The sequence below is a fragment of the Antedon bifida genome, chromosome 4, assembly GCF_963402885.1.
Source record: "Antedon bifida chromosome 4, ecAntBifi1.1, whole genome shotgun sequence".
In the NCBI taxonomy this organism is placed as follows: domain Eukaryota; kingdom Metazoa; phylum Echinodermata; class Crinoidea; order Comatulida; family Antedonidae; genus Antedon; species Antedon bifida.
In genome coordinates, this window is record NC_136229.1 from 28,493,661 (window position 1) to 28,516,282 (window position 22,622).

The window sequence follows — 22,622 nt, forward strand, 5'->3', positions numbered from 1 at the left end:
GTACTATGCGTAATATACTAACCCTTTTCACATATGCAAAAAGTAACAAGTTGTAACCAGGTTTGCGTAGTGTGACGGCATTTTTGTAGAAAACCTTTCACACTCACAGGACTTCCCGATATCAGATTTAACTGACTGTAAGCGACTAATAATAATCGATTAGCGCCCCAACTATACAGCAATGAACTGTAATGTTATCCTGTGTAACCTTTCCAGGAAATGATGGAACATTTGAAATGTATAGGCCTAATACAAGCCTAAATATAATGAAAATGTACAACCGTATCTTATATTTGATAAAAGGTTAACGTTGTTATCTGTGTTGTAGATTCCGAATCGTGTTGTGTTCCAGGTAGGCATACCGTTATTTACTTAATTCATTTACTCAGATACAATGAATTTGTTATTCGTTGTCTGGCTGGCTGCCTATTTAATTGTTCCCGACTCATTCAGGCATACAACACAGTGGTAATGGTGCTATGTTGTTGTAGACATTTAGTTAGGTGATTTTCTGTATATTTTGTGAGTATACCTATATAGTATCTTTCTATGTTGCTTACAGTATATCTAATAGAAATTGTTTGTTGTTTAGCTATAATTGATATTGAAAAAAGGGCCCAATACAAGCTTTATTGATTGAAACTTCTTGATTCATTTAACCTTAAAGTTCAGTCTACGTTATACACCATTGGCTGTTGATTGTGCCTATTTTTGTTCAATAACACCGTATTGTAGGCCTATTCAATAATATCTCCATGTATGGCACAACAGATGATGTTATTTACATTACTTAGTTTCGTTGTTGATACGTATTATTATGTACGGTCTACGTAGGTCTAAGTAATGTTAAGTAATAGGCCACAATTCTGTCCTAATTTAGAGGTTATGTTTCGGTTGATATATCAGTTAATATACTGAATGATTTCAAACTTATAAGATTCAAGTTTTATATAAGTGTTGTTCAATTCGATTATCAATGATTGTATAATTTATAAAAAGGCGAATAATTGTTGTTTTCTTTTTTCAAGTAGGGGCCTACTGTATGTTAACACAACATTAATTTGTGGAAGATTTATACCAACATTGATAATGATGAGAGAAGATATGAACCCAAAACTGAAGATGGATGAGGCCGCAAATGGGATAATTGCATGTAAAGCAACTGGACGATTTTCTCAAATATCTTATCTTAGTATTGTAGAAGAGGCATTAACCAATACTGAAAAAGACGAACACTTCGAACGAGTATATTTCTCTGGAAGTTATTCTGAAGGAATGCCTACATATATTCGGAGTGATGTGGATATGATGTTTGTGTTATCTTTCAAGACTGTCTGTTGGCACCAACCTCCGGAAAAAGATGCCTTTGTTGTAGCTGAACTATATAAAGATGAACCAGCCTATCTAAAACTTAAAAGTTTTGATGGAAAGAGCAGCCTTGGAGAAAATCTTATTGATAAAGATGGTTATTATAAGAGTAGCAGTTTTATGGAAGTTATTTTTAAACAAGCTAGGGAGAATTATGCTCCATCTGAGTATGATATACACGGCCCATCATTAACACAGATGTCTAAATTAACAGATCTGGGAGATACGGTATATTGCTTCGCGTGTCAATCATGGCCATCTATTACTGACGAGTACTTTATAAGATTGAGACCGAATAACTGGCCGACGCAGGAGTTATTAAATAACATCTCAAGTCTAGACTGTCTTGTAGTTGCAGTTGGACGTCATAATAGTGACACAAAGGACATCGAATGGCGATTGTCATTTTCTGTTGCCGAGACAAAGCTTATTCAAGAATTGCCGGAACATTTTTTTGGCTGCATGTTTGCTTTGAAAGCTATCAAGAAAAAGCACAAATTGTATGAGCCTCAAACACCAAAACCATTCTGTTCGTATTTCATCAAGACTGTTTGTCTATGGATGTGTGAAACCATTTCATCTGACAACACCATGGATTTAATCAGAAAAGGGCTAGATTGGCTGATTAATTGCTATCAGAAGAGATATTTGCCACATTATTTTATTCCACAACAAAACTTGATAGGTCATCTATCAGTCGAATGCTGTGATGACGTAACTGGGAAATTGAAAGAAACTAAAGAACATCTTTGGGTGTTGGTGATGTCAAGTATTGTGGATGGTGAAGTACCTTTCAGAACCATCATCAAGAATGACATATGTGATAAAGTGAATGTTCCAGATGTAAATGTAAATGATGACTATTCAAGATTTGAGGATGATCTTTCAAAGCACCAAATGACATCAAGCTGCCTTGAAGACTTCATTAAAAAGCTGAATAATAAATTGAAACCAGTAACCTTAAAATTGCTATTTCTCAATTGGATGTCAAAGGATATTTGGCCAATCTCTAGGAAGATCTTTCCTTTGATAAAGAGCAATGTTAACATTTCAGAAATCATCAGAAATGCAGAATCCATGTTATTACCAATCACCAGGAATATCAAATCCATTGTAATGAAGGGATATGATAAAGCGTTTGAAACACGACTGTACCAATTTTTAGGAGACTTAATCCTGTCCGTAATGGTGTGCTTACGAAACAGATGCTCAATCGAAGATCTGACAACGTATCAAAGGAAAGCATTATATTACTACAATTTAGGAGGTGAAATAGTCTACCCTGACGGAAACCACGACAACTGTTTAGGAAAGCATGCGCTGTCTGTAAAATTCCATTACTTAATGGGTAATGACAAAGCCTTGTTAAGAGCTATAGCAGATTTTCAAACTGCATTACCGGAAGACGAACAACCGTTCATTCCATATGTGGAAATTTCTAGAGATGAAAATAAAGATTTGATTTATAGGTCTTGGAAGATTGATGACGTATTTCGATATGCCATCGAAGGTCTTGGGGACGTTAGGTTTTCTTTGGACATAGTTGTTTATTATATAATGGCAAGAGTAACACTTAAGTATGGCAATATTCACCGTGCCACTAGAATTTTAGATGGCTGCTTGAAAGAACTGAAAGAAATACATACTAATGCACATATTTTGATACAAATTATTGAAAGTTTATTAGGTCTAGTTATGGTTATGAAAATGATATATAATGGTACTATATAGTGAAAGACTCGATGGTGTGGTGGTCTGTCGTGTAATCTTTTAGCCATGTGGAGATTCCTGAGATGTTAACTAAATACCGTTATGTATCACTGAATTATTGGTTGATGCCCCCGCCATAAGAAAATGGAAATGCCCAAACTAATGTACAGACTTACTACTTTATTGTGTTATTTTGAATAATAATAATAATACATTTGTATTAGTCACTGTCAAGTTTTTAACTATTATAGTATTATGTATAACGTTTAGTGAATAATATAATGATATAATAATAAATATAGAGAGTGGGGGATGGGATGCAATAAGGCAAAGAAAAGACAAAAATGTTAAAGAATGTTTAATTTAACTTCATCACTACATTAAAAGTATTGTAGGCCTATAGTACAATATGTAGCCAGTGTAGGGAGTCATTTATGCTAATACAAATATTTCAAGTATTGGCAGATAAATATCCCTTATTATTAGCAAGTCTACTGAACAATCCACTATTGTTGTGGGATACAATTAGAAGGCCTATCTATTGTATTTGACATTCGTCTAGACAGATTATATCCCTGTATTGATAGCTGCATTCACCATATTTACTGAAGGGATACACATCACCGACTGTTTAATATATTCGTTATTCTACATTATTATATACAGTATGTTGTATCCTTTGTATTATTGTATTGCTTTATTGATTTATAAATCGACCAATCAACAATTAGAGACAGTTATCACGTGCTTCTCTGACAACACCCATGTATATAGTTAAACATCATTATTGTAATTCTCCTCTTATTACCATATTATTGATTCGTTTGGAAAAACCCGTTGCCGCCATTTTTTCTATTGCTCTCAATATATGCGTTTTACAATTTGTTTTTAAATTACAAAATCTGACGTAAGTAACACATTATTTATTGTTTTAAAACTGTTCCAGTCTGTTTTCTTTATCTAACCTAAACAGGTAGCACATGTATCCCACAATAGTTCGTTATATCGTATATTATGTTAGTAGTCATCTTCGAGATAGTACAAACGATCCTATTGATTAGAATTACTGAATGTTAGAATACATAGCAACAGTCTGTGTTTCTTTTCAATCACATAGGGAGATACATAGGCCTATAACATCTGATTTTTCAATGTGACAATAACCATAACCTGAAACACTTTTTTTGATATTGTATAACATTATACCTTTCTCGAAATAAAAACATTAAATAAATTGGTCAATCAAAAGTTTGCTGTTTAAATCTTATTATTAGCTCCGATTTTTACAGAACCTGAAAATCGACAACAATGGACAATGGGAACTTGAGTTCCTAGGCCACACTAATAGCCGATCAACAATCTTGCTAACAATTTGGTCGTTAGTAATTCATAACTACAGTATACATTTTAATAATAAACCAGAAACAAAGTCCTATCATGGAGCTGCTCCATGGTCCTATCAATGTGAACCTGAACAATAGCATCAAATACACAATACCCAGTTTCATTTTTAACACACCGAGTTTGTGGTGTTGTGCAGATAAAAAGCTTTTACGTTGGCTATTTTTGTAACGGTCCATTAAACAAATCCAGGTACCATACATAAATATGGCATATATTGAAACTTTGTTATATTGTGCTATATCAAACGTGACTACATTACATTATACATTTGTTTACTTTTTATTTTGCAGGTGCATGTTTAAGTAAAACAATTGTGAACAAAATTATATTGTGATGGCGGAAAATATGAACACGAGACTAGTGATGGACGAGTTTGCAAATGACGTAATAGCATGTAAAACATTTGAAAGATTGGCTCAAATATCTTATTCAATGATTTTTGAAGAGATATATAACAATACAGAGAAAACCCAAATAATTAAACGAATGTATACCAGTGGGAGTTTCTGTGAAGGAATGCCTAAATACATTTTGGGTGATGTAGACATGATGGCTGTGTTATCTTCTGCGACAGTGTGTTGGCAACATCCGAAGGAAAAAGAACCAATCAGCACAGAAGTGAGTGTTATAGCGGAACTGTATAAAAATGAACCAGCATATTTGAAACTTAAAGTATTGGATGAAAAGAGCATTCACGAAAGTTTTAAAGTGTTTGACGATGAAAGCGGCAGTTTCGTTGATGACAATGGCTTTTTGAAGAATAGTACTTTGAAGGAATATGCTATAAAAACAATGGATTTACCTTCATCTGATGGTTACTGGAACACTAGCTATAAATATTATTTAGAGAGTAACTGTGTTTATGAGGATGTACATTATTCTGGAGCTGAAATACACGGACCATCACTACAACAGCCGTCTACAGCATCTGACCTATCAAGCGATTTAGTGCATTGCTTATCATGCCAGTCATGGCCACCTATTACTGACAACTTTTTTACAAGGCAGAGGGCAAGTAAATGGCCATCACAGGAGTTATTGAACAATATATCAAGTCTAGAATGTCTTGTAGTTCCCGTTGGACGTCATGATAGTGACACAAAAGAAGAGAGAATGGCGATTGTCATTTTCTGTTGCAGAGAGAAAGCTCATTCAAGAAATGCCGGAACCATTTGCTGGATGTATGTTTGCTTTAAAAGCTATCAAGAAAAGACGCAAACTGTTTGAGTCTCAAGAACCTACACCATTCTGTTCGTATTTCATCAAGACTGCTTGCCTATGGATGTGTGAAACTATTTCATCTGACAACACCATGGATTTAATTAGAAAAGTGCTAGACTGGCTGATTAGTTGCTATCAGAAGAGATATTTGCCACACTACTTTATTCCACAGCAAAATTTAATTGGTCATTTATCGGATGAACTTTGTGACGACGTAAGTAAAATATTGACAGCAACTAAACACGATCTTTGGGTGATGGTGATGTCAGGTATCGCAGGTGGCGAAGTATCTTTAACAGGTGACATCAGCCGTGAGATATGTGTTAAACTAGATATTGTAGACGTACATGAAAGTGGTGACTACTCAAAGTTTAAGGCTGATCTTTTGAATCATCCAATGGCTTCAACATGTCTTACAGAGTTCCGAAATCGTTTGAAGTTGAAACAAGATATCAGTACATTAAAATGTTTTTTCTTTGATATGGGGCTAATCTCTTGCAAAGTCCTTTGCTGGCTGAACAACAATGTTCCCATTACAGAAATTATCAGAAATACAGAATCCATCTTGTTACCAATTATTAAGGATATTAAATCCATTGTAGTGAAGGGATATGATAAAGTGTTTAGAACAACATTGTATCAGCTTTTAGGAGACTTAATCACGTCTGTACTAGCGTGCTTACGAAATAAATGTTCACTCAAAGAGCTTAGAAAGTATCAAAAGAAGGCCTTGAATTACTACAGTACAGGAGGTGAAATGGTCTACCCCAACGGAAAAGGTGACAATTTCTTAGGAATGCGTGCTCTCTTGGTAAAATTCCACTACTTAATGGGTAATGACATCGATTTAAAAGAGGCTATTGAAGATGTTCGTACTACTTTGCAGGTACACAGACATCCAAACATTTCTCTCATGGAAATAGAAATAGCCGACTGTAGAGATTTGATTTATAGGTCATGGGAAATTGATGGTGTATTTCAATACGTTACTAAAGGTCATAACGTTACGTTTACGTTAGAAGTAATTTTGTTCTATATAATGGCAAGAGTGGCACTTACAAATGGCAATACATACGCTGCTTCTCATTTCGTAAATGGTATGAATTTATTTCAACTAATACACAGTGATGTGTACATGTTGAAAACCATTATTGAAAGTTTATTAGGTCTAATGCAGGTTATGAAAATGATATGCAATGGTACCATTTAATAGTATGTGAAGCTACTGTGGAGCTAATTTATTAACTTCTATTGACGATAACATTAACTGCATACTCAATTACTAAATCAAGTACAAGAATCATGTACCATCTAGATTATGATAATTAAAAGATAGCAATTCGCCTAGTTGAATGTTTATTTAGAAAAAATTGTTTATTTTTAGCATTATTTGATATGTTTATATCTATTGGAAAACTTTTAAATATTTGACTTACCTGACTGTCCTCCACTTAAAGGTCCTTCAATTGAAAATTAAACTTCTTTATTTATTTGTGTATATACTTTTATTTTATATATTGTATGCCTATTTATTATTATATTGTACACAATGTTGATTTTTGTTAAAATAAATTCGTGAACATTCTTCTCTTTCTGAACTCGTCATGTAAAAATGTTGGTGTTACTTCAATTAGCAACTCATTTTTTACACTAATTCGTGTGTTAATACCTCATCTTGTGACCGTGTTTATATTTCCCTAATATAAAATTGTATGTGCAGCTATTGTGATATTATATTTTGTAATACACCTGGTTGTAATCTTGCAATTTGATTGGTTAAGTACGCATCAAATGGCATTCGACAGTAGTCCGAATGGTGATAATTAACTTCTGCGCGGCGTCTATTAAACTGTTCTACTCTGCGTCTAAAGTTAGAGCACTCATTATTTATTAGTGTTTACTTTTTTTTTATTGTATATTATGTTACTTATTATTAAATTGTACAAAATGTTAATTGTATTTTTCTTTTCACCTTTCTCTTGCTATGAACTCGTCATGTTAAAGTCGTTGATATTCAGGTTAGGGCAATTATTTGTAAGTTTAATGTGGGTGTTCCTTACACTTCAGTTAGGAACACCAACTCAGCTGTTATTTCCTGCTAGATGGGCTCATAATATTAGCATTTATGTAAAAAATAGAAAAAATCTACTTTAAAATAGGCTATAAGAAGATTTTTTTAAATAAATTCTGCATAACAAGAAAACAGACACACTTTATTTTTAAGCATCCAGGTTTTTTTTTATTTGGCACAAACTGGGTATCATTGTTGATTTAATCATTTTGTATAGATAAAATAAAAATATTTTTTTTATTTATTTTTTTTTGTTATTTCGGTATAAAAAAACGTATATATACAACAAGCAGCAGAAGCTGAAAGTATTGCATTTACATAAAAATATCAAAACATTAACATAGAAAAATATCAATACATTATAGTAATACAAATATATGCAGAAAACAATCAAACACGAAAAAGTCATACAAAAACAAAGGCAAAATCAACCACAGCTAAAAAGTGATTTTAAACGTCCTTACTCTCATTACAGTATTATCAAATGAAAACAAAACAACTAGTTTAAAAGTCTATCATGATATCTACAATGATTAACACAGTATTATTTTGAATTTATATATATATATATATAAACACAAGAGGCAAAGAACATTAATTCTAAACCGCCCGGTGATATACTGAAATTTAATTAATTAATTTGAAACGATATATATATATATAAATCCAAAGGCGAATTACTGAAAAAAATGACAATGCTGTGGGTATCAGTGGCTGGATCTCAATGGAGATACAAATAAAAAAAGCGAAAAGCTAAATCAAAACGATAAAGCAAACAGCCAGAAAAGTTAGCAGAGCTTTCGGGCAACACTAGCCCTTCATCAGTGCTCATTACAGTATTATCAAATTATCCGAGTTCGAGTCTCGGTTGGGGCGACTTTTTCTCATTCTCACAGATTTCCTAATCTTTATCGTTTCAAATTAATTAGTTAAATTTCAGTATATCACCGGGCGGTTTAGAATTAATGTTCATTGCCTGATGAGTTTATATATATATATATATATTCAGGTTGAAGTTATCAGACCGTTAGGATAGAGTGCTCAATACCAAGGTAGAGCATAAATAAATAAATAAAATAACAGCAGAAAACTTGGTTACTTCATTGTTTTAATCACTACAAATTTGTTTCGTACGACCAGCATGTAGCTGGCCGCACTCTTCAGGTGAAATGTAAAACATAAGTCTTTAGAATTAATGTTCTTTGCCTGATTTGTTTATATATATATATATATATATATATATATATATATATATATATATATAAACAAATCAGGCAAAGAACATTAATTCTAAACCGCCCGGTGATATACTGAAATTTAATTAATTAATTTGAAACGATAAAGATGAGGAAATCTGTGAGAATGAGAAAAAGTCGATATATAAATCCAAAGGCAAATTACTGAAAAAAATGACAATGCTGTGGGTATCAGTGGCTGGATCTCAATGGAGATACAAATAAAAAAGCAAAAAGCTAAATCAAAACGATAAAGTAAACAGCCAGAAAAGTTAGCAGAGCTTTCGGGCAACACTAGCCCTTCATCAGTGCAAGTATATATATATTTTTATCTAGAGTAATAGGAATATGAAATATTGCGATATTTTTTTTTGATATACAAATTATTGAATTGCATTTATTAGGAGATGGCTTAAAAGGAGACTCCAGCCCTTATTGAGATAGTTTGGAGGTATGCATAATGTGTGGTATGTTGTTACACTGCCACTCAAGGTTTACTGAGCAGAGTTATCAAACGATTTTAGGATGTTGTATTCTTTAAGCATGTTTTTTTCTTTAAGTTCTTTAACTAAATCTGGCAATTTATTTGAACTTTCAATGTTGAAGATCAAATCCCATGGGTCTTCTGGCTCAACACTGTACCATCGGCCAATCATATTTGTTGTTTCATTACTTATTTTGAAACCGAAGTCAATTAGATTTTTTCGATCCTTTGAGAATTTACAAACCTCAAAATTGTCAAACCCTTTAAAAGATGGTACCATTTTCTCAATCGTCGAAGCAAACCCCAGTAAACCACCCAAAAAGACCGCTTCAATAAGAACAGTAACATCTGATTTTCCGAGAATCCCAGCACCAACAAGCATGTTGAACAGACAAAATGCATCTTTACCCTTCTGTATTTCACTTAAAGCTATTTTGCCTTGAAACTCCAACAGCAATAATTTCAGGAGATTAACTTTTTTATAGTTTGTGAAGAATAAATCAACATCAGCCAGCAACATGTTCAACTTTTGCGTGGAATGTTCTTTGGAGATATAAAATTATACATAAACTATTAAAGAACAGTTAAATTTACTTTTATATTTTATATCTACAGCTCACAATGTCAGTTGGTTGGTCGGTCGCTTGATCGGTAAACACTAACTTGAGCATGTGACTGCAGCCATGTATATGGCCTTGTTGAGTTAAGTTATTGGAAACAATAACAATATGTCTTCAATATATAATTTTTAAGGTTAATCCAAAGTTAAAAAATAAATTCTGAAAAGATGCATTTAATTTATAAGCAACAATATAATTTGTAAGAACAACCTAAATGAAATTGACATCCAGAGACAATGTCTTTGGAATAATAATGATATATGCTTATTGATAATGAATATTTACAGCGTTGTTTGAACACTGTAATAACATAATTAAACTAGAAAGCCACTCCGAGAGTGCATAGCTCTGCCTACTGTAAAATCTCCTACATAAGATTTCCTCGGGAAAAAATATATATATATATTTGTGTGTGTCTTAATGCTGTTTGTGATTAAGCTAATTTCACTACAAGCATGTGTATGCGAGTTTGGTGTAATGGTTATGTAACAAGCCTTTCAATTAAAAATATAGCTTCAGTTGACTAACAATAGAACAGCAACGCGAAAACGAGTGAATTTGAAAAGAAATAGCTTTTTTAAACTACTCGCATCAAAAAAGGTGCACATTAAATCAAATTATGTTTAAAATTACAAAATCACAAATTATAACTCTTGCCTCTTGTACAAAAATGAAGTTTTTTGGACAAGTAGTACTCGAGAAAATGCAATTTCAGTTTACTTGTTACTTTAGGACTGCTCGCCGGCTTTTAAAATATATTAAAAAGTGGTCCAGAATTGGGACCATGGTCCCAAATGGTCCCAAAATTTAATGGAATGGTCCTTGACCACATATCTATCTGTATATTCATTACTTTTTGAGTAATCCTGCTAACAAACAAACAGACAAACAAACACACGCGATCGATTACATTACCTCCTTGGCGGAGGTAACATTTTGGTTAAATATGGTGGTGGTACTACTAACATTTCCTTGACGAACGCAGGACAATGATCATTAATATCATCATCAGAAAGATATACATTTGTTGAGCTATACAGTGACTGTATTATGTCAATCGTTTGCTTGATGATGTATCATCGTTACAACCTCTATTGGACCTAATACTTATACCTTAATACTTATTAAAACTAAAATTGTTATTATAAATTGGAAAGAGCTTTAGATATTGAGTTTACTGAAAACAGTGGAAAGTGTTCAACATAATACAAGATAAATGTACTTGATTTCACCGTTGATACATATCCTTGTGACTATCTAATCTATGGATAAACCGACATTGGCCTATTATCTCCGAGAAGAGAGCTACAACTAAAATATATTAAACTTTTATATATAAACCAGATATCAAAATGATAATGGTACATTCTATGAATCCTAACACACCACCATCATCATTTCTTTTTGAGACATGGTAGAAGAGGTGGACATTGAGCTTAGGTTAAGCACTACTGCTGCTGCTGCTACTACAAATTGATTGCTGCTGTAGGGGTCTGGAGTGGTCGACCTTTTTGCTGGATGGACAACAATGCCCTTTGTTGATATGACATCATCATGTCCATATATGGGCACATCACATTTAATATAAAGTTTAAAGATGTATTGTCCCCCAAAAACATGAAAAATAAAGATTAATAAAATCAGACTTTGAATAGACTATTTTGTAGTTTTAATAAAGTCAATCTCTTCCATCGAATAAAAAAACAAAAAAAATTAATGTTTTCACTTATAAAATTACCAAATAAATGGTTAAATTCAACCAAAAACTCATTGGCTGGCAGCCAATTTGACTATTTTCAGGGGACAATACATCTTTATGGTTGCCTAGCAATTTTAGTGTTGCTAGTACCAGCCTGGGCTAGCAGGCCTATAAATATGTTCGGTTGTTGACATAATTCACAGTAGGTGTGTTATAAAAAAATAATGAATGTTTTATATTCGTGCATACAATTTCATTCTGTGAAAGATAAAATATGTCTCGTAAAAAATATATACTTTTATCTTTCACCTCATGAAATTATTTGCCACATTGCACTCATATATGTTAATGTGTATACTAACATATATTGCTAACTTACGTATTGAGGGTGTTATTGGTGACGTCAATCTTGGTGTTGAAAGTTCTGAAAACAATAAGTATACAAAACTGGTAAAGGAGTGGATAGTGTTATTTGTTCAATTATTGTTCAATAAATTTATTTACCGACACAGTCAGCTCTTTTTTTTGTTATGATTTTTGCCTTATATTTAGCCTCTATGCAATACATAAGTGGTTTTCTTTATTTTTCTATTTTCTGGATCCAAATTGCACAAATCAAAATAAATTAAAAACAATATTTTTTAAAAGAAAAAATTGATAATTTTAATACTTAAATTTTTCTGATAATTACAAAACTGAAAGCAAGGTTTAATCACCATTCATGAGAAAATACAATTTGACTGATCAAGTAATTTTAACTTACCATTTAGTTGCATAATCTTGACAAACTGTTCATATTGCAGTTGATCGATTAGCAAAGTCCATTGAGAAATGAATTCAGACTGATGTTCTTCGGGAGCTAATACTTCACTTAACAATCTCAGAAGCCTTTCATTATTATACAAGCTCCATATGAGAAATAGAGATCTTAAATGTAATACACAAAGATAAAATGTTATACAGTTATGTTTGAGGGAATCAATAGTAAAACCAATGTCTCCCATCACTTTAATAAGTTTTTTAACTGTGTCACTTTTTTCTGGCAGATTCTCAGCATGTATAACATCTTTTCCACTAAAAATGTCCTCAAACATGTCTACAACATACTGCGGATATGGTGGACCTTGAGTTCTCTTGAGATGTAGTGTCAGAATATCTAGAAAATAAAGTATTATAAAGAGAATTACGGTATTGTGCAGAAGAAACTTGCTGTGTTTTATAATGATTATAATATTTTACACAGTGTTACAGATTTTATACTTTAATGACAATGAGAACAAATTGTTATAATACAGATTTATACCAGCAAACTAAGGAGACTTAGTGTTTTAATTATCGATTATACGATAATAGCAACTTGCCGCTACTAATGTAATTTTAGTTACAATTTTATGAAACTAATGATATCTGGTTAGCTACAACAGACAGACAGAACTCTAACATCAAATAAACCAAATTTTGTTCAGTTTCATGCAATAATATTTGTATATTTATTATTTTTTTTACCATCAAAGAACTAATTCTTACAAAATGTTATGGCTTACATGGTAACTTTTCTCTACTTGTCGACCGTCTTACATTTGTGGTAGTTTCAGACATTGATGGTATCTCTTCAGATTCTCTTCCAGTAGTACTGCTAGACCCTGCAGCTTGAATCATTGGTGTTGTTTGATCGACTACAGACTGTTGAGCTAACAATTTATTTTAAAAATTTACAAGCATAGAGAAAAGTGGCAGGTGATACACTGGAAATAAATTAACTATATTAATAATACAGTATGGGGTAAAAGATAAACAGAATGGTTCTAAAGTAAAGATTCAGTTCTAAATTATATAATTTTGTAGAACATTTCATAATTTTGTTGGTCTATAAATAACCTTTTATTAACTCTGCCAGAATGGCGAGAGGTTATGATGAGGTCGATTGTGTCTGGGTGTTTTTTTCTTTATTTGTTAGCAGGATTATGCTCAAAAAGTTATTGTCCGATTTTCATAAGATTTTAAAGCTTTATGGGAACATTTTCATATGCATAGGCGGAGGTGTACTCTCTAGTTGCAGCAACTAGACAACGTCAGGCTAGGCCTATAGTTAGTGTACGATGTCCGTACGTTTCTCTCATTTTATCATAATTTACAAAATAACATACATTTAAGACAAGGAATGACCTGTTTTAATGTTTTGAAAGTAATTATTTTTACAAAACGTCAACAATTGTAGAGAATGGGTCTTTAATGAAAATTGAATTGAATCTGAAACATTTAAGTTAAAATTTTACCAAATACAGCAGCAATATTCATTTAAAAAAAATTTGTATGTGTGATTTGTCTCAGAATTACCTGTTTTTGAATAACAATGATCATATATTTAAAACACAATGATAAAAAATCAAACTTTGAATATTCATACATACATTTAGGAGATGTGCTTAATATTATACAGATATTGCCTGCTTAGAGGTGAAATATAAGATTTGACATCCCCGAGGGAATGATATTATGTTCGAGGGAATATATATATCCCGAAGCGGCAGCTGAGGGATATATATAATTCCCCGAGAACATAATATCCTCCCGAGGGGATGTCAAATCTTATATTTTACCGATATAAAAGGCGAAATCTGTTATATTATATAGCCAAGAACAAGTCTGCTGGGTTGGGTGAAGCTAGGCTAGGCCTCCTATAGTATTTGTATTGTATGTAAACAAGCCTGCCTAGACACCTTACCTTGCGAAGAATAATATACAGATAATTACTAATTAATGATTCCTTGGCAATAAAATATTCACTTAGGCCTAGGTCGTTTAAATTAACAGAAGAATTTCCATCAATAAGCCTATTAATAATAATATTATAATCAGGTAGGCCGAATAAACAATTCGTCTTCTTCTCTTCGAGGAGCCGAATCACTGGATGTTCAGCGTGTACTAGTTACTAGGTTACTACCGTGAGTATTGACCAATTACAAACGGTGTTTCATCACATTTAGGGAGGACTAATAACAAATGAGGGCGCTATGTATGCATAGCTTAAATAGTTTAAAAGATTAATTTCTTCAAGCAAGTTCCGTGGTTGAAGCGTTGTCTTGTGATGGATGACAATTCCATCCCGAGTTCAAATCCAGTAGATGACTTTTGTTTATTTATCGGCAAACGCGAGTGTTGCACAGAAAAAATTACACAGTCAATATCATCGAACTCGAGAATTTATATGATTAATGACAGGGGACACGATAATTACTCAGTCAATATCATCGTTCTCGAGCATATATACGATTTATGATCCTCGCAGCGGTAGTCATGTGACGCAGTTTCAACCAATCACGTTCACGTATTTACATAGGCTATGTAATATAAATAAATAACTAGGATATTAATAATGGCCGAGTTCAAGGAATTTAACTGTTGTTAGTTGGTATTCCTTTGTATTTTAGAAGAATACTTACTCGTAGTAAGTAGTGAGGTTTCAGATGTTGAATGCTTAGTGCTAGTTAATGGTTGTGTCGATGTTGCTACTTTTCTAGTGCTTTTTGCAGGTGTCACTTCTGTTGTCTTGAAATCTACAAAACAAATATTTCTAGTCATGAATTAAGTTCAGTTTTGTACAAAATATAACAGTACAAAAAGAAAAAGATTTGTGTTTACCGTAAAAATTTACTCTTAAATATTCTTCAAAATCTACAGTAGACAAGTTTCAACTTCTAGTTTAACATTAATCTTTGGTTGCACTTTATTTGTATTATTTGTTACATTTCATTATATACTTACATGATAACCTTTTTCTAGGCGGTGACAGGCCAAGGGTTGTGATAGATACAGTCTTTTCAGATTCTTTTTCAGGAGTAGTTCTTGCTGATTGCGACACTGGTGTTGTTTCATCCACTTTAGACAATTGACCTAAAAATAATTATGGTTTTTGTTTATGTTTTGTATTTCTATTAATTTAAACTGTATCAAAAAGTAAACTGAGCGAAATACTTGGCAAAAAATAAAGAGAGCAACAGTAAAAAATACAATTTTGATACTTATTGTGCTTTAGATATTAGCTTTATTACAAAGCGGTTTTAAAAACATTTCTGTGAAGAACATTCCTGTGTTTTTTAGATGAGAAGAGGAAACAACACAGATTTTGACCGACCATTTTCATATGATAAAAGGTTTTTAAAATTTGTCTAATAATCATAAATAATACTAAACTATCTGATCATAAACAATGAAATACAATTTGCTGGAGAATTTAGAGGCCCTTAGCCTTAAGAACGCTTACCAATATCGAATCTCCCGCAGCGACGCAAAGTTATGTATTGTGTAATCACAAATGGGAACCGATGGCACAATAGTGCTGCAAACAACGCAGGTTTGATTTCATGCAAACCCAATTATTAGAAAAGGAATAAGTCTAATGTATGTAATGTTTTGATGAAACTGTTTTATGAATCTGTAATACAATCTGTACTCTGTTTTTGCTGCATTGTTTGTGGTAACAGTATTACCAAAGCCAATTACAATAGACTGAATAGGGTAGTGAAGACAGCTAGCAAAATCTTAAACGTAAACTTAAACCCCTTAGAAAACAATGTGCAATGATCTTGTGAATAAGAAAGTTAAATCTATTATCAGTGATGATACGCATCCCTTGCATGGAGAGTTTATAGTTAATAAGTCTGGTAGATTAAGAATGATGCGTATTAAAACAACTCGATTTAGGAATTCCTTTCTACCTTCAGCAGTCAGTGTATTTAATAAAAACAAACCTAGATAAGAATTAGAATTTTCATTGTTGATAAAATTTTAGGATTTTTGCAAGTGTTGTAAATATTTTCGCAACAAGAAGACAAATTTCATACTGTACTATTTTGGTTTGTATGACAATAAAAGATCTGTATCTGTATCTCTAGAAGGGCATTTGCTTATGTTGCCTAGATTGCGTTATGTAGCGTCGCTAGTGGGAACCATGCTTTAGCGGCCACTTTTCCCGGTCCCGAGGATGGTCGCTTACAGGAGGTTCAACTGTATATAGATTTTTCAAAGGCATGTTCTGTAAGTATACCTACTAATGCCCAATAATTCTAATAAAACTTTGTTTGTACTATTCAAAATTAGAATATTTTATTATTTTAAAGAAGGCTTACATGTTAACATTTTTTTAGACGTTGACAGTCCTGTAGTTGTGGTAGTTGCAGACATTGATGTTGATTCCTTTTCAGAATCTTTTCCAGTTGTACCTTTTGCTGCTGCTGCTGGACCCACTTCAGACTTCTGAGCTACTATAACAATAATATACAAATTCAGTGTAATTTTCTTTATTTTATATTTCAGGAATATTTGTATGTGCTGTTTTAAATTGTATAATCATAATATTTGGTCGAATTTTGATTGTACTATTAAAATCAGAATATATGTACTTTCATTTTAAAGAAGGCTTACATGGTAACATTTTTTTAGACGTTGACAGTCCTGCAGTTGTGGTAGTTGCAGATGTTGGTTCCTTTTCAGATTCTTTTCCAGTTGTACCTTTTGCTGCTGATGCTGGACCCACTGAAGACTTCTGAGCTACTGTAACAATAATATACAAATTCAGTGTAATTTTCTTTATTTTGTATTTCAGGAATCTACTAAAATTCCTAGATAAAATTTTAATTTCTGTCTAATCAAGTACTGTAGAGGATTTTGTTATCAGGACCCCTCAGCATGTATATGTATTTTTCCACCAAAAATGTCCTCAAACATGTCTACAACATACTGTGGATGTGGTGAATCTTTAATGCTTTTGAGATGAACTGTGACATTAACTGAAAAGTAAAGGAGTATTATTGTTTTATGTAAGTAATTTTTTTTTGCTTTCAATAGGAATCGAGTGAGATAGAAACTTGATAATGATTACCATTGCACTGTATTTGTATAGATATCCTACTTAATAAGACATTGAAATGATTGTTATAATACTGATTTAACTGCATATAGACAGATTTGATTGTGCTTTAAAGTAGTGACATATAATACAGGCCAAATTGCATAAAGCTTAAATACTGAATTAAAATGGTGACAAAATCAAGATAAATTGAGCGATTAAATGTTCTATTTAATTCAGTTCCGCATTGTTAAATAGGGCAGTCAATATTTCAACCCATGGAATATTCTCACTAACTCATAAGACATTCATTGTTTGCATAATATTTGTAGGTGCTGTTTTAAATTGTATAATCATAATCTTACTATTCAAAATTAGAATACTTTACTTCCATTTTAAAGAAGGCTTACATGGTAACATTTTTTTAGACGTTGACAGTCCTGTAGTTGTGGTAGTTGCAGATGTTGGTTCTTTTTCATAATATTTTCCAGTTGTACCTTTTGCTGCTGCTGCTGAAGACTTTTGAGCTACTGTAACAATAATAAATAAATTCAGGTGCAACGTATAATTTTTATATTTTTTTTATTTTATAAATTTTCTAAAACTCCTAAATAACATTTTAATTTCTGCCTAATCAAGTAGAGCATTTTGTTTAATTTACAATTTCCACACATTGAAAATACAATCCAGTGATTACAGAAATCAAATAAAAGCAATAAAAATACAGTAAATGATGTTCAAATTCATCAGCATGATTATGGCATAAAAGTAAAGGATCATACAGTACCTGAAACCTGTTAGCGCCATATTACTTACTAGGCAAGATAATTATTATCACTGTCTCATCGTTTCGTGTACACACACATTACATGACTGATTACAATAATACAGTACAGTAATAAGTAGTGAGGCTGATGTCGCTCAAGACATTGAAATCAATGTTGGTCGTTATTATCTCTTGTTTTAGATTGATTTTCATGTGTCTCTTCTGGCACCTTCTAGTAAGCTGAACAGACTTAGACACGAATTTAAACACAGCAGAAATCGATGTATTCTCAAAACTTTTAGAATTCCATTATTGAAGTGAAAAATTTAGTTTTTGTACAAAATCAAGTAAATAATCTTGTTTTAAAGGGGGGTTTCGGGTTTAAAATGAATAGTAAAAAATGTAAAATATATTTGTTTGTCTCTTGAACGGTAAAAGTTTCAATTTATATAAGCGCCCGGTGAAGCAGAACGAAGGGTGTGAAATGAGGCCAGGTTACAAGTGCAGCTACAGCGATATGACACTGTGTTACAGAATAGGAAATTTGTGAAATGGTCAATCTTCCGACGACTTGTTATCATTAACCATATCAATTACTTTTGTAAAATTATACTTATCTGATGTAATTTTAGTCGGTCTTCCCATTTATAAAGTCAATTTTCTATGAAAATTCAACAAAACAGTGAAAAATTAGATATGTTTGCACTTTACGTTTGCCGATTTTCGCACTGACTTAGGGAAATTAAAGCCTTCAAAATCAATGAAGCGTAACGTATACATTCCTGAGCGAGGAGACGACGATACACGTGCTCTCTCTGCCCATGCCTGGCATCGTCACGTGATAACCAGATATAGTATACAATACCAAACTGGTCGGGTCGAGTATACCCCGTCTATAATCACAACATGAACGATGTACAGTATTTGATTGAAGGTCGACTCGACCTACCAGAATGGTATAGATAATATAGCTCGAATGAGAGAGTTGGAATATTTGTAAACATAAGTATTGCTAATTTTAACAAGTGTAGCCTATAGTAAAAGGCCTGGTAGTATCAATTCGCATAGGGTCTACTACACTAGGGTCTCCTTCCTACTACCTGGTCTACTTGCTTGATGCAGTATCCGCTTTTTTGGAGAGTAAACTAGGCTTATTTTAGGCCTACTTAGATGATCGGGACACCATACGTGCGGACGGCGATCGGACCTTGTTTTGCCTCAATATTTACAGCCGATTTTGTAGAATGTTTTAGGTTTAGATTGTTTAGGAGTTTGGTTGACAGGATGGGTTTGGAATCCACTGAGTTTTGTTATTTATGGGCCAATCGTTTAGTAGTAGTAGGCTAGCTAGGCCCATGATGGTCCCCAATGTTTTAACGTAGCCATCGTGGCATGGAATCCCTTTTCAAATGGCTCTCACCCATGAAAAAAAAATGATTTAGGCAGGCCTAGCCTAGTACGTGAAGCCGATAATACGATCTGTACTATTCGAGGTATAAAAATAGTATATAATTAATGACTCCGTAATCTGTACTAAATTTTGTATTTCATTAAATGTCAAATAAATATATGCTACGACTGTTATTATTACACTTTAGGCCTAGCTTAGAAAATCTACAAAAAATGTATTTCACAATGATCGGGTGGTCGTCGTTGACAGGGGGAGAGAGATGTAAATTAGTTGACAAACACAACGTACATGACGTCGCGAGTTTGGAATCCACTGATGACGTGACTTTGTGAATATCTCATGAATATTAATGAGCTTCCCTAAGCTGCTGAAAAACAGACTTTCCATGAATTTACCCTAAAATGTATATGAAATTTAATTTTTTTAATTTCTCGTTATTACTTCTTCATTCTGACATGTCTATATTGTTATAATATTTTTTATTTAATAAATAAACGATATTTAAAAGCAATTTTAAACCCAGAATCCCCCTTTAAATTTGGAACTAAAGCTAGCAATAAAAACAGGGTTGCATTCAGGGGTTAAATTAATTTTAAAACACTAACTTACCCTCAAATAACTTCAAAATCTTGTGTTTTACTTCTAGGTCCATCTGCTTATTATCTTTTAAAATAGACACTGGCGTCTTTCCCATCTATAAACAAATGCGATTTAATTGTTAAGACATTAATTTAGTTGATATGCTATACAAACCCAAATCAAACTAATTGTATAAAAAATACCGTCAGTATGTATACGTATCAGTATGTGCCATGTCTGTTCTAAAGTCTATAAATATCTATATATATCAACAACGATAAAATATAATAATACAGTAATACTAATAATAAAATTAAAAACTGGTAGAGTAAAATGAATTTCTGGTTGATACACTATGATTAATCAGTTTAATTAAATAACTTCTTTATGAAATATTATACTTTCCAAATGTTTATAATCTGAATAGGTAGAATATTATATTATTATTAAAAAACTGTATCAATTCAATAAATATTAAATCACAATTCATAATAAGAATATCATAATATAATAAAATGTATCTTACAAAATGTGCAATAAAATGATAATATGCAATACTGTACAATGAATACATTATGTGTTTATTTCATGATAGAAAAAAGACAGGTTTAAATTATTTTTAAATTGTACATTACTTTGTTTGATGTGGTTAATGCATCTTGATGCACAAGTCTGTTCAGTATTAATTCCAATTTACCACCCCTCATCAGATCATAGCCAAACTTTGTATTGAATAAGCTAAGATATAGATGTAGTGGGGTGTTTCCATCCTGAAATAAATCATAAACATTAAAGCCTATGGGTTTAGAATGACATGCTATAAAATAATATGATAGGAAAAAGAATTAGACAAGTTTAAGGTGAACAAATTATTTGTCAAAATTTATTACACATTTACTTTAATTGATTAAGATATTAATTTAGTTGATATGCTATACAAACCCAAATCAAACTAATTATAAAAAATATATCAGTACATGTCACGCCTGTTAGTCTATGAATATATATCAACAACGATAAAAATATAATAATAATAAAAATAAAAACTGGTAGAATTTCTGGTTGATATACGACGATTAATCAGTTTAATTAAATAACTTCTTTATGAAATATTATACTTTCCAAATGTTTATAATCTGAATAGGTAGAATATTATATTATTATTTAAAAACTGTATCAATTCAATAAATATTAAATCACAATTCATAATAAGAATATCGTAATATAATAAAATGTATCTTTCACAAAGTGTAATACAATGATAATATGCAATACTGTACACTGCATACATTATATGTTTATTTCATGATAGAAAAAAGAATTAGACAGGGTTTAGGTTTAAATTATTTTTAAATTGTACATTACTTTGTTTGATGTGGTTAATGCATCTAGATGTACAAGACTGTTCAGTATCTCTAATTCCAGTTTACCATCACCCCTTATCGGATAGTGATAGATAAGCCATGTCTTGAATGAGCTAAGATATAGATGTAGTGGGGTGTTTCCATCCTGAAATAAATCATAATTATTAAGGCTTATTGGTTTAGGATTACATGCTATAAAATAGACATGTTGCAACTTTAAGATTAAAAAAAAGGTTCTATTACTAGCCTACAAACATCTGCAATGATGATGATGATGATGATTTATTTTAAAACCATTAATTCATATCAAACCTACAATTTATAATTAAAATATAAAATACAATATGTTTATATCATTACATTGGGTACACAATACTTTAATTGCATGATAGGAAAAAAAAATTAAGTTTAAGGTGAAAAAATTATTTGTCAAAATTTATTACACATTTACTTTAATTGATTAAAAATAGTTATAAATAAAAAATTATTTAACAAAAATTAAAATTTACCATGTTATGTTTGCAGGATGTTGTGGACAACCCGTGAGTAGGTTGGATGAATTATTGAAACAATTTTGAGTCATTTTAAGGGGTGGGTACGAAACTACATTAGCACCATTAACACTAACAGGAGGTATGTTTATAAAATCCAAATACATATATTTAATATATAAAACAAATAAATGTTACTATTTGATATGAGTAGGTCTAGACCTAGCTACCCTTTATTCATCTGATTCAAATGACAGGAATCTATTTAGATTCCCCTCATTGAAATATAACCTTTTATCGTTCACCTCATGCCATTTTTTGTACCATTACACTCATTTTTTGTATAACATT

General features: G+C 31.9%; 3 protein-coding genes across 5 annotated transcripts in view; 2 read left to right on the forward strand and 1 right to left on the reverse strand.

Moving 5' to 3' along the window:
• The first annotated feature begins 236 nt into the window (after positions 1 to 236).
• Positions 237 to 7,579, forward strand: LOC144840666 (uncharacterized). Of its 2 annotated transcripts, XR_013611945.1 has the most exons (3): positions 237 to 352; positions 4,773 to 6,134; positions 6,753 to 6,765. XR_013611945.1 is itself a non-coding variant. In XM_078696573.1 (2 exons), the coding sequence occupies exon 2, from the start codon at positions 5,570 to 5,572 to the stop codon at positions 6,911 to 6,913; it is 1,344 nt and encodes a 447-aa protein (XP_078552699.1). In that variant the 5' UTR covers positions 237 to 352; positions 4,773 to 5,569; the 3' UTR covers positions 6,914 to 7,579. The 2 variants fall into 2 exon arrangements, 1 of the variants encoding a protein (XP_078552699.1); XM_078696573.1 differs by having other exon boundaries at positions 4,773 to 7,579.
• Positions 361 to 4,305, forward strand: LOC144840665 (uncharacterized). 2 transcript variants are annotated; one of them, XM_078696572.1, is made up of 2 exons: positions 361 to 513; positions 1,032 to 4,305. In XM_078696572.1, the coding sequence occupies exon 2, from the start codon at positions 1,090 to 1,092 to the stop codon at positions 3,097 to 3,099; it is 2,010 nt and encodes a 669-aa protein (XP_078552698.1). In that variant the 5' UTR covers positions 361 to 513; positions 1,032 to 1,089; the 3' UTR covers positions 3,100 to 4,305. The 2 variants fall into 2 exon arrangements, with proteins under 2 accessions (XP_078552698.1, XP_078552697.1); XM_078696571.1 differs by having other exon boundaries at positions 510 to 522.
• A 1,472-nt stretch (positions 7,580 to 9,051) lies between the features above and the next one.
• LOC144839308 (uncharacterized) overlaps positions 9,052 to 22,622 on the reverse strand; it is a 193,594-nt gene continuing 180,023 nt past the window's right edge. The window contains exons 14-19 of the mRNA XM_078694625.1: positions 15,578 to 15,706; positions 15,256 to 15,369; positions 13,357 to 13,503; positions 12,576 to 12,968; positions 12,192 to 12,236; positions 9,052 to 10,036 (exon numbers count right to left, since the gene is read on the reverse strand). Of these exons, the coding sequence (XP_078550751.1) occupies positions 9,504 to 10,036; positions 12,192 to 12,236; positions 12,576 to 12,968; positions 13,357 to 13,503; positions 15,256 to 15,369; positions 15,578 to 15,706 (1,361 nt within the window). The 3' untranslated portion in view covers positions 9,052 to 9,503. The remainder of the gene's footprint in view (positions 10,037 to 12,191; positions 12,237 to 12,575; positions 12,969 to 13,356; positions 13,504 to 15,255; positions 15,370 to 15,577; positions 15,707 to 22,622) is intronic.